Source organism: Toxotes jaculatrix, chromosome 4, assembly GCF_017976425.1.
Source record: "Toxotes jaculatrix isolate fToxJac2 chromosome 4, fToxJac2.pri, whole genome shotgun sequence".
NCBI classification, from domain to species: domain Eukaryota; kingdom Metazoa; phylum Chordata; class Actinopteri; family Toxotidae; genus Toxotes; species Toxotes jaculatrix.
Window position 1 is genome coordinate 17,968,356 of NC_054397.1, and position 12,175 is coordinate 17,980,530.

At 38.7% G+C, this 12,175-nt stretch overlaps 3 protein-coding genes across 3 annotated transcripts; 2 read left to right on the forward strand and 1 right to left on the reverse strand.

Annotated features, from left to right (window-relative positions):
• The first annotated feature begins 351 nt into the window (after nt 1–351).
• tppp2 (tubulin polymerization-promoting protein family member 2) lies at nt 352–4,805 on the forward strand. Its single transcript, XM_041036892.1, has 5 exons — nt 352–492; nt 620–935; nt 2,319–2,510; nt 2,981–3,134; nt 3,807–4,805. Exons 3-5 carry the CDS (start codon nt 2,320–2,322, stop codon nt 3,996–3,998), a joined length of 537 nt encoding a protein of 178 aa, XP_040892826.1. The 5' UTR covers nt 352–492; nt 620–935; nt 2,319; the 3' UTR covers nt 3,999–4,805.
• A 2,560-nt stretch (nt 4,806–7,365) lies between these two features.
• LOC121180122 (cerebellin-1-like) lies at nt 7,366–9,027 on the forward strand. Its single transcript, XM_041035275.1, has 4 exons — nt 7,366–7,459; nt 7,854–8,033; nt 8,241–8,372; nt 8,726–9,027. Exons 1-4 carry the CDS (start codon nt 7,366–7,368, stop codon nt 9,025–9,027), a joined length of 708 nt encoding a protein of 235 aa, XP_040891209.1.
• A 1,224-nt stretch (nt 9,028–10,251) lies between these two features.
• Nucleotides 10,252–12,061, reverse strand: LOC121180123 (erythroblast NAD(P)(+)--arginine ADP-ribosyltransferase-like). The gene is made up of 3 exons (XM_041035276.1): nt 11,965–12,061; nt 11,749–11,846; nt 10,252–10,992 (listed from the first exon to the last, which is right to left on the reverse strand). Exons 1-3 carry the CDS (start codon nt 12,059–12,061, stop codon nt 10,252–10,254), a joined length of 936 nt encoding a protein of 311 aa, XP_040891210.1.
• Nucleotides 12,062–12,175: the final 114 nt, after the last annotated feature.

Genomic DNA, 12,175 nt, shown 5'->3' on the forward strand with positions numbered 1-12,175 from the left:
TTAGCACTTAGTAAATATTACCAAATTTCCACCACTGAAAAAAATACATTTTTATATACTGTTTTTAAACATAAACAGAGTAAAATTTAGCACAAAAACTGACTATAGTCTGTAAGTAGGTCCATGCACTGAATCCCAGCAGTAGAGCACTTCTTGACTACAATAGTGTAGTTGTGGCACATAGATCATTATCCACAAAAAATGCTCGCACTCTCATCACAGTTGACGGTGTGAAAAATGGCCTGCTCTGTGATATTCAGTTTGTCTTACATGCAGCTGTAAGATGGGATTACATTTCCCGTAATGTGTCAGCTTTATGTTGTCACTGCTCTTTGTCCTTTGAAGGGCCGCTCTCATCCTTGTCCAGACAAGAGAGCTCTTGTGACAATGACAGTTGGAGAGATAAAGAGAGCAAGAGGCTGGGAGAGTGATGAAGAGTGGACAAGGCAGATTGCTGTGAACTGAGTTTAGTGTTGCGGAGGGGACAAAAGGGTGAGAACATGCACCTATCCCAAAACAAGAAGATATGAAACAGAAAACATCAATAGAATAATAAACTGAATTAAAACAAAATAAATTTTACGTAAATAATCTTTCCTTATCTTTCCTCCCAATACAGAAGCAAGTCTGTGCAGGGAGGAAAGAAGCTGGTGAGACTGATCAGACACAAGAGAGGCTGAGTACCCATGATGTCATTGACTGCGCCGGCTGGTACTCCCTCTCCCTCCTCCCTTCCTCTCTCCTCTCTGCCTCTCTGCATCTCTCCATCTCTGTCGTCATTGTGAGAAAACCTGGGAGTGGCCGGAAGGAGGAGAGCCAGAAGAGAAAGAAGAAGAGGACAGAGGAGGAGGAGGACGGAGAGTTCGATCAAGCCATACCTTCAAATCAGATTTTTCCTGGATATTTTCACAGCGTCCTTCCATTTACGGCAGCAGGTACACTTCACTTTTTGGCATCGCCGTTCATGCGCTGGTACCTACAGTAATACAACAAAGGGGGCAGCAGCAGAAAACAAGGCTTAGGACTAGATATTCAATGGTTGCCATGACTAGATGTTTATGATCCAACAATGGCCTGTAATTTGTAATATTTAGATGTAGCAGTAAACTTCAATATTAGATTTTCTTAAATAAATTATTATTCACAAGAGTACATGTAGCCATGCAGAAATTCAACATGCTTTTATCTGCTGTGATAGTTTTTATGGTTTAGTTCCTGCGACAGAGCTCAGCTGTTGCATTTTCTCCACCTGCCCTCCAACAAAATGTCCCCCTAAGGAATAGGAAATTGAAACCAAGCTGGTACTTAAGCCTTGCATAAGGTGTATTTAGATCATCTCTGTGAAAACAAAAGGTACAACATTTCAGTTATGAAATAATTTAATCCTGTACAACAACAATTTATAACCCAATACCCACATGTACACCTGCATCAGCTTGACCAGTAGACCGCAGTAACAATTCCACGGATGTGATGCATACATCTGTATTGGTTTGTGTACTTGTAATTCTATCTTCTATTTTGAGGACCTGTTTCAGTTATAGAACTTACAGAGTGAGGACATTTTGGGAAAATGAGGAAGGACATTACTTTGAGACACACTTCGAAACCCCAAAATCACAGGCTAAGACTTGGTTTTGGGGCTCAGGTTAGAATTAGGTTTAGTTTGGGGTTAGAGTTGGCATTTAGTTGTAATGGTTACGGCTAGAGTAAGGCGCTAGGGATTGCATCATGTCAATGACAAAAGACAAGTTTGTGTGTGTGTGTGAGAGAGAGAGAGAGAGAGAGAGAGGGAGAGAGACATTGAGTAGAGGAATAGAAGAGAAATAAGAAGAAGAGAGCGAGTTTATTCGTTCATTCACTGCAGCCATTTGTAAATTGAGCTGATTGAATTAAACTGGCCTTACAGTAGCTTGAGTAACACTAACAGAGCAGTGATGGATGTGAAAGTGTGTATCTGCCTGCAAATGTGTGTGTGCTTGTAGGTGTGTAGGTGTGTATGAGAGCGAGAGAGGAAATGTCGACTTAGACTGACCATCATGGTTATTTCTTGGCAGGCGAGAAATCAATCAGCTAATAGAGTCATTAAGAATTTGTGCAAGTTCTTCCATTTCACAAAATGTCCTTATAAAGATAGAAAGTAAATGAACATTTAGGGTTAGGACAATGCAGCCATATGCAACAATTATGCTGCTATATTAAACACTATCAGTTTGTGTCTGTGTGTGAGCCTGTGGCAGTAGTACCTGAATCCTTCTTCTGTTTTTGTCTGCACACTGATGAGAAATGCGTATTTACTCCGTGTGTATATCTGTCAGGATGGCTGAGGGCTCCGTGTCCATCGCAGAGGTGGAGACTTCCTTCCAGAAGTTTGCTGTCCATGGGGACACCAAGGCCACAGGGAAGGAAATGAACGGCAAAAACTTTGTCAAGCTCTGCAAGGACTGCCACATCGTCGATGGCAAGAACGTCACCACCACCGATGTTGACATTGTTTTCAGCAAAGTCAAGTAAGATTTCATTCAGGCTCCATGTTCCACTGCTAAGATATTAGTAACACAGCAACCCTGTCACAGTGTAATGAGAAACCAACCAGACTCTACCTGATCATAAATATACTTTTTTTGCTTGAATTTAAGTATTTTCAACCAATGTGGAGACTTTGCCTCAGTTTTCATCTTATGGGAGAATTGCTATCTACCATCTAGTTTTTTGTTTTTTTTTACCACTAAACACAAACTACAAATGAAAAAAAATGTCTTTCAAATACTTTACCTTTTTTGTGTTGTTGAAAAATACATACAGCTAATTCCAGTTTGCAGTGCTTGCTCTCTAATCTCAAGAAAATCAAATAATCACACTGTTATACCAAGGCAGGGCCATTTACTAGACATCACATTATATTAATATGCAAAGTGGCACGTGACATTATTTGGATATTTTGTTACTTTCCTCATTTGGCAACACCGTGTTTCCTCAGAGCAAAGTCAGTTCGTGTAATCACATTTGAGCAGTTCAACCAGGCCCTGACTGAGTTGGCTCCAAAACGTTTCAAAGGCAAAAGCAAGGAGGAGTCACTACAGCAGCTCTATGGTCTCATTGCTGGGAAGGAGCCCGCCAACGTTGGAGTCACTGTAAGTATTTCATAAGTTATAACCACAACAAATTCACCCATCATTGTCGTCAGGAATGCAACATTCAGAGACCGCACTTATGGATCCCTCCAAACATTCTATGAGGGCAGTCCCAGAATGCACTCACAGCATACTCTCATGTGCCAGACATATCCAGTACATACTTGATTGGTTTTTTGACCTTCCACTGCCCAGATTATTAAGAACTTGGAAGGACTTCCATCTCTGACTGAATGAGATTCACAGCAATGTGTTGACATAGCTATTTGTTCTTGATCTGGATGTGCCAGATTTTTGGGTTGTTTCGTCCAAAAATGATAATTGAAAATTTGACTGTTAGAGGCATGAGGTATTGCTGCAGTGTCATTCTTCATCATACCACCAGATGGCGACAAAGAAACTGCATATCCAGCACGTTGTGGCTTTAAATTGACTTTCTTTTACAGTAATCAGTTCTTTTAATGGGACAATAGACTTGGACAAGACTTGGTTTAATGTTAAGGAGATGAGGTTAAGGTTAATGAGTGTAAGCCAGTGTAAGTGATGGAAACCTGACTGTGTGAGTGTGTTTGTGCTTTTACCTGTACTTTAATGAACACAGGAGATAAATTAATGTCTGTTTATTATTTCAGTCAACTTTTCACTGTAAATGTTATCTTCAATTACTTTTAGAAAGTGGCAAAGGCAGCAGCAGTGGACAGACTGACTGATACCACCAAGTACACTGGATTACATAAAGAGCGGTTTGATGAGACTGGCAAAGGAAAAGGGAAGGCCGGGCGTGAGGACATCCCAGATACCAGTGGCTACGTGGCAGCTTACAAGGGCAGCGGCACTTATGATGACAAAGTGAAAGAAGCATAATCCTGTTGATAGATTATGAAAACTTGAACCTGAATCAGGGGTATTACACAAAAAATGAACAAAAATTCATTGGCTACTCTATTTTTCAACACAAAAGAAATATACATATGTACTGTGGGCCTATTCATGACACGCTGACAACAATTCAACAAAAAAAATGTATAATTGGTCTTTCAAAGTTTTCATAATGTGACAACCAGGATGGGAAACCTAGAGAAACTATTTCCTGAAAATTATCAAAAGATAATGAATATATTTACCTGCACTGAGTACAGCAATTTCAATGGCATGAACCACTGATAGTGTTCTGTGTATATATTTTCAGTTATTTTACAGGGACGAAAGATTAAACTGCACTTGTAGCCAAACATGCTTCGTAGAAACTGACTCTGCTTTGTAATATAATTTAACACTGTGCCTTACCATTGATGTAGCCGCTAGCGTGAATGTTCTCATGTAATGTGCTGCTATTCTCAGCTAACATTATGCAATGGATGATGATTTAGCTGGTTTCAAGAAATTACAGTCAGTAGTCCCTTCTTCACATGCTAAGCAAATTATATTTGAGTGCCTTTTGCTACATGACCAATCAGTGCCCATTATCATTCTTGTCTCTGTTTTTTTTTCCCAAGTTAAGAACACAGAGTTAGACTATACTGATGAAGCTAAAAAAAAAATTGGGATACTCATCATCACATTATCTTTCTTCCCTTCTTTCTTCCTTACTGACAACATTGTGGTGTAATTCTTTGTGCTCATTTAATGTATCCTCTTGCATTCTTTAAATTTCTTCCTAGGCTGAATGAATAAAGAACATCCCATCTCTCCTAGAATCGAAGGCTGAAAGATGCATTCATTGAAAAGTGAACAGCTATCTATCTAAATATTTGAAAATGCACCAACATGTACTTACATGGTTATATATTTATTAATTTGAACATTAAGTGTACTGGGGAAATATAGTACCGAAAGTATAAAAGTACATTATAATCTCCTCAAAGCCAACATATAGAAATTAGCTTGAACAGACAATGTGCTCTGCAGTTTCTGAGAAAATGTATGATTTGATTAGTGTGTTACATGTCTGTTATACAGCCTTGCTACCCATGACAAGATGTATAGACGTAACAAGTCTATTCTCTAATCTTTTTTTTTAAAACTAATAACAGTATGGATTCAGTCACAGATTTTGCTGATATATGATATTATGTAATAGGCACATAAAAAGCAAAAACAAAGCAAAAAACAAAATGAACAACTTTAACAGAAGCGAATTTACTGTAAAGAAAAAACAAAAATGTCAAGGATATATTTCAAAGAACAACTCCTTTAAGTAATGCAGGTTATTTTTTCCTGACATGAAAATGACCCTCACCTCAGCCCTGCTGACTTCCAGACATAGCCAGGATACAGTTTCACAACATAAAGAGTCCATGTAGAACAATACACACTCAGCATATACTCATCCATCCTACCTGGACCCTCCTTGTTATGTGACACTGATGGCATTTATGGAGGATTCATAGGAACTATTTAACAGTGCTTATCATGTGGTGCATATGTTTAAAGATAGCTTTCCTCCTCTGTATCTCACACTATAGGCCTGACCTGATAAGCATCACTTGAGTTTTGTGTGAATACTGGCATTGAATTTCATAATACAGAGCCTGTTTTCTGTGTATTATCATTCTTAACTCATGAGTCATTATAATCACTGAGCTCTCAACACATAATGAAGGAATAAAGTTAAAGTTAAAAAGAAGCTCAAGCCATTTAATTTGTTGCTAATGTAAAAATATTGAGTATAGCAGCTCAGAACTCAGTTCTGAGATATCCAGATTAAAAATGGCTTAAATTTTTAAAAAGGACAGGGTGAACAAACCAGTAACAGACTACTATAGCACAATAAACTTAAAGAAATGAGAAAAGAAATCAGTTTGTACTGAGTTATGATCAAATATTTACACAAAGAAATTCATTTTGTATGATTCTTATCTTAGAAAAACACAAAACCGCATTATGTGAAACAGATGGCGTGATGGTGATGTGTAGCTCCACAGATCTAACCCTTAACAGTGTAGTATTACAAAAATCTAATGTGTTTATTGAAGTTAATAAGGAACAAGAGATCATTCAGCTACTATGACCAACAAGGTTTCAAAGCTAAAGTCTTAACTGCTCACAAAGACTGTTGAAGACTTAGTTAGATAACGTTAGTGTTGATATTCAACTCAAGACTTTCCATTTCAAACTACACGCAACACTGGAAACACCAGCCTAAACTAAACTAGGCCGTTCTTTGATCCAGTGTCATCATTTTCCAACAGAGTGACAGGTGCAGAGAGATAATGCAGCAGGCTTATCATAAACAACAAACTGAGAGATCCTGTCAGCTAACATGATACCTCTGACCTAATAACCAACATACATACACACTGGAGATACAATCTTTAGGAAATTTTGATATACACTGGGGAACTGATCAGTATGGTCCCCCTAGACCTGCACCCACAGGTCACACCTAGCCTAGTACAGGGTGAAAACTCTCTATGGGAGGGGAATGAAGTTAGGGAAAATAGACCATTCACTGGAGAGTGTGTGCCAGTGGACTGCACAGAGACATCTCTCCACCCATCTGGAAATAAGACTGATGTGAAAAGGAACAGTTGTCAAGGAAAGTTGTCATTGTGGACATTATAGGACAGGTACTCACTACTTTTCAGAAACAAAAACAAACAAATCACTTGTGGTTTAAAAGCTGGACTACAAGATTTTACGTGGATACACACTGGAGAGGAGATTTCCTGCTGGACTGCAGTAAGTCAAACATTTATAAAAATATGAGGTGAATACAAGGCCAAATCTCATTTTCATGTCTCATGAGATATTCTTGTGGCAGCAGTATGAAGGATAGTCTCATAACATTAAAAGCGACTATATTTTGGTCTTTTTTTCCACTTGTTTGCATAATTTGGCAAAGTTGGCTACAGTTAGTGAAACAGGAAAAGTTCATTCAAAATCTCCAGTAAAACTTACAGTAAAATGAAATCCATTCCACACTTTGTAAAGCAGATGCACAAAATAATGTTCAAAAAGCTGAGGCTTATTGAAGAACAGAAACATATCTGCTGCTTGGAACATTTTAATTTACAATGAGACTATTAGTGAACTTCTTTTTTTGAACTTTTGTTTTTTTGTTTTTCCTGTGAAATGATTTTGTCTACTGACTTGAATTAAGCATTTTTCATTCAGTTACTGCTCCACATAACTAAAACACATCCATTTCCAGGTAACTCCTACACTGTCTGTTCAGCAGTGTTCATTCTTACAAACTATTCTGTTTGCAGACATTTCCTTGAGTTGAGAGATGAGAGCTATAGTATGCACTCTGTTTGTCTTGGGCCTGCTGTGGGACAGCGTGAGAGCTGAAAACACTATCAGCAGCTTACGAGCGGCAGCAGGTAATCCACACTGTTATTCAACTACTGATCTGAGAATAACTTCATGTTTGACAGGATTAACCAGGCATGTTGAGCAGATGGCTAGCCAGTGGTACACGGTAAGAAAGAGAGCAGGGTCACTATGTGGTGTGTCAAATCCCCATTTTGTTCCCATAACAACCCACATTGAAACTGTTTAATGTATTGTATATTTCTATCTATGTTTATGTTTTGAAATGCCATGGCAAGAATCTGGACATTTTCTGTGTTTTATATTTATTTAACACATACACAACATACTTATCTGTGTCCACGGAGTATGAGTGTGCCAGTTGTTATTTTAACTACACACAAAATGCCAGCTAATTTGAACACAGATGATGCTAGTTCTCTTTCTCTCCTTCTGCATTTGTAGAAGCGTGGGAGGGGGAGCTGCCCTGCGGAAAGTGGGACTGTGAATGTGCATTCAAGCGCCAGCGGGGCTGCTGCTGCGCCAACCCTGAGCTCCAGGAAGCTGAGGATCAAATCTTTGTGAGAATCATGGACCTATCGATGAGAATGTCCCAGCTGGGTGAAAGCATCCTCGAAGTCATAGGTACTCTGGGACATGGACACATTTTGAACATGTACAATGTCATGACAACTGAGCAAGTTCATGCAATGTGCTCATGAGCTGTGGAACAGCTACTAAATGAATCTCAAAATTACTGTTTTGTTTTAAATTCCAGATTTTCTCAGTTGGATTTTTCTTTCTAATTTATCTATTACATGAGGGTGTGTTTGCTTTTCCCTGCTGTTCCAGGAGGGATACGTGTTGCGTTCACAGCCTCCCTGAGCCCCAGAATAAACTGCTTTGGACCTTTCACCAGAAACAGTCCCATTCCTTACGATGTCATCACCCTCAACCAAGGAAGTGGATATAACCCTGCTCTTGGTGAGTGCTCCAAAGCAATGATTTCAACACCATGTAAAACTGCTGTCCAGCCATGATTCATGTGATGGCAGGGTTACAGTCTGAGTGATTAGGAACTTTAACCAAAGACCAGTAATGGAATTAGCTGCTTTAGAATTTGGCTGGTAGATATGTGCAATCCAGAAGATGGAACATGGTCTAAACTCATCCAATAATAGTCAGATTCGAGGAGACGTGAGTCAGCAGTTCATCCAGCAAAGGATTTAGTATTCAGTTTATTAGAGTTCCTTCTCTGTTTACCTCTATCCGACATTTGAAACCATGAAAGATCAGAGATGCATAGAAATTAAAAAAAAAAAATGCTTTTCCTACAGGTTTATTCACAGCTCCTCGTTCCGGACTATACTCCTTCTCTTTCTCGGTCTACTCCAAGGTGGACATGGCAGGCGAGAGGATGTACTACAAGGTGCAACTCATGAGAAATGGGGAGGTGGTGGCCTCCACGTGGGAGGACAACAGAGAGGACTCAGAAGACAGCAGCTCCCAGACAGTGCTGCTGTCACTGGAGCAAGGAGGCCAGGTGTATGTAGAGTTACTAAGCGGCAGGCAGCTGTGTGGGAATGTTGAGGGCCTAAACACCTTCTCTGGCTCCTTTGTTTACCCCACTCTGGCCTAATAGTGATTCATTATTTCCTGATCCAAAGCTTTCATGGGTTGTTTTTTTTTTTTTTTTTTTTTTTTTTTTTTCTGGAACGGTAAAGCTGAATTTATCACATGAAAATAAAGATGAATATGAAATACATAATTTAAATAATGCCAATGCCTTATGTGCCTTATCTGTGACTGCACAATCTTTTTTGTTGGAACTTCAATAAAAACATGATCAAAGACAGATTGTATTGATATTTTTGCTCAAATAATGCTTAGTGTTATAAGAACAGAATGAATGGCAACAAACTAAGTCATACCAGTATGCATATAAGCAATAATATGGAATCTGTGTAAAAGAGATGGGCACAGCAAAATCTTTGACAATGGTGCTCACAAGTTAGAGTTGGGGAGTGCTGCTCCCAGAAAAATCAACAAAGTGCGGGGGAATCTTGCAACTTATTTTAAAACTTATCAGAGACACAACAAGAGAGAGACAGGTATAGAAACAGCGTTGAGACAGAGAATACATGAAGCTGTGGGGAAACAAGAAACATATGGTGCTCAGAGCCAGAAATGTCCACCAAACTCTCCTGTTTTATTCTTATCTACATTCTGAATGTAGATAGGAACAGACACTACACAATATTCTTATATTTGTAAGCCATTTGTAAACAAAAGCTCATCCTGTACCTCAGAGGTTTATACATGAAGTACAGGATTCAGAGGTTTATACCTTTTTCCTGCTGTGAGGTTTTTCATGTTTCCTGGAAAGTAGTATAAGAGGAAAAAGAGGAAGGAAGTGTAGAGCAGTGCATTTTCTTTCTTCTGACTAAACTCTCTTCTTTAAGTTCTCTTTCTTTAAGTAAAACATGTCAGTGGTTCTTTAGTTCTAGTTATTGGGGAAAGCAAATGTAAAATAAGATATGTCAGATAAAAATATTTCACTGACTCATACACATCACTTTCTGAGGGAACATTTTTTCTCTTCATTTAGAATTGCTCTATAAACATGCAATTCACTTAACAAATGCACAACTTAGCAAAAGAAAGAATGTGTGCACATTTTTTCCTGGCAGAAATTTATTGATTTCATGAGAAAAGAATGAAATCCAACAACACATCAAAAAGGTTCTTAAAAATACAGCAAGTATTCATCTGTCATAGGAGTGTGGAAAATCACAAGGCTACAATGAATATAATCAAGTTATCCCTGATGTAGAGAATGTTTAGATATGTTGTACAGATTCAATCATTCACTTCTTACAGCTTTGCAGTTCAGATTGCTCACACACCCTGTGCTCTCCAAGATATACATGAGCTTACATGACTTAACACCCAGATCTTGAATCTTTTGCTGATCTTCAATTTTCTGAGTTATATTGAACACCTCATAAGGGGGAATGAGAACTTCTGCTTCTGCATCTCCAAATGTGGAATAATCCTTCAAAAAAGCACCAGTACAGGTCTTAATTTTAAAGCAGGTCTCGCTACCAAAGTCTGTCAGGTCTGTATTGTAAGAGCTGGAGGTAAAAGACCCAAATCTAACTCGCTGGTTTACTTGACCACTAAATCTAACACTGGTTCGTCTATAAGCAGTGTGACAGTAGTAGTTGTTCAAAATCTGAATGGCAGATGTCAGCAGGAAATGTAAGGAGTGAAATTCGAACGAGGAGCCATAGACGCTCCTGTTGGTCCGGACTGCATCATTGAACATCTTGTATAGTTGATCAGATGTATAAACACAGATAGCTTCCAGGTGAGCTGTGGTTAGAGCCTCATCCCCTTTGTGTATTTGTTTCTTTTCTGCACACACTTTCGCTTCCCTCCAGACACGTGAAAATGGCTCCATGTACATTTCTCCTGAGTATTTTTGACTGACCATTTTCATCATTGCTTCATTGCAGCCAAAGTACATGTCATCCACTGAATCTTCAACCATGCTCAGCGGGATGTCCTGGTTGGCATCTCGTAGAGAGAAGTCAAAATGGATCTAAAGTGAGAAACAAAGAAAAAGAAAAAGAGAAAGGCCATTATATCATTGGAGTTGACATTCTAACATCCACCAACCACCTGCCTGTCGTTCACTGAATGGGCCCAAACTTCTCAAAACTCAGTGTGCAAGGATCACTGCTGGTATAATTCTTCAGCTAAACTTTGCACAATGTCTCTCTTAGTGTTTTTTTCTTTGATTTTGGTTACAAATATATTTGCCGGCTGGATTATGTTCATAGGCAATGTGTTTTGAAGCACTACATTTATTAAAATCATCATAGAAATTTGCAGAGCTGTTGCACCAGAGTCTGGGGTTTGCGTCCTGCCTCCCATCTGTGTGTAGGGTTTACGCAACAAAAGAAAAATTGTAGTTTTGGCCAAATGATAACAAAAAAACATCACGTCTCAAATCACTTTGGACTTCATTAAACCAGAGCAAGATCTTTCCTTAACTTTAACCAAGTGCTGCCTGTGCCTAAGCATAACCATGAAAATGTTTGATAAGGCTGTAAACACGATGAGTGGATACTGTAATGCAAGATCAGACATTTTGGTGGAAAACAAATGCATCATCAGGGAACATTTTACTGACACATTTAATACATAAATCACACAATTCCTCATTCTGTTAACAGACAACGTAATCCAGTTACAATTATCCAGTTACAATTATGTTTCCTTCAAAACACATTTTTTGTTGCTAATTAGTTGTATAGAAATATACATTTTATGAGACTGGGTTGGATCGACTCACCCTCATGGAATCTACTGGTATTTTCCAGCAAAGGAGCAAACACAGTGGAGCGAAGATCAGCATGTCACCCTTCACCACTGCTGTCAGGAAAATTGTTCCTAAATTACACACAGACACAAAACATGTCACCAGTATCACAGATATATTTTAAAAAAATTTAAATGGTAAATGCTAAAATTCTCAGAAATTAAAGAAGAAAAGCAACTATCAACTCACCAGTCTTCAGAATGAGAAGATGTTGAGCACCAAGTGAATGTGTCAGGTCAAAGGTTTTGATCAGACGGCCGGTCCTCAGTATGGCTTCAGGACTCATGGTCAGCTTTATATACACTTTGCCTTTTTGGTCAAACACGCACATTCACATTTACAAGTCCAAAGTATGTGGGAGAACAGAGAAATTTGCCCACTTTTTAGTCAGAACGAAACA

Bases quoted from the DNA above. Each gene is read 5' to 3' on its own strand.
- tppp2 (XM_041036892.1), top strand. From the start codon at position 2,320: ATGGCTGAGGGCTCCGTGTCCATCGCAGAGGTGGAGACTTCCTTCCAG. The intron at 2,511-2,980 runs GTAAGATTTCAT...GTGTTTCCTCAG, and splicing joins ATTGTTTTCAGCAAAGTCAA to AGCAAAGTCAGTTCGTGTAA. The intron at 3,135-3,806 runs GTAAGTATTTCA...AATTACTTTTAG, and splicing joins CCGCCAACGTTGGAGTCACT to AAAGTGGCAAAGGCAGCAGC.
- LOC121180122 (XM_041035275.1), top strand. From the start codon at position 7,366: ATGAGAGCTATAGTATGCACTCTGTTTGTCTTGGGCCTGCTGTGGGAC. The intron at 7,460-7,853 runs GTAATCCACACT...CTGCATTTGTAG, and splicing joins CAGCTTACGAGCGGCAGCAG to AAGCGTGGGAGGGGGAGCTG. The intron at 8,034-8,240 runs GTACTCTGGGAC...CTGCTGTTCCAG, and splicing joins AAGCATCCTCGAAGTCATAG to GAGGGATACGTGTTGCGTTC.
- LOC121180123 (XM_041035276.1), bottom strand. From the start codon at position 12,061: ATGAGTCCTGAAGCCATACTGAGGACCGGCCGTCTGATCAAAACCTTT. The intron at 11,847-11,964 runs GTGAGTTGATAG...TGTGTAATTTAG, and splicing joins TCTTCTCATTCTGAAGACTG to GAACAATTTTCCTGACAGCA. The intron at 10,993-11,748 runs GTGAGTCGATCC...TTCTCACTTTAG, and splicing joins TACCAGTAGATTCCATGAGG to ATCCATTTTGACTTCTCTCT.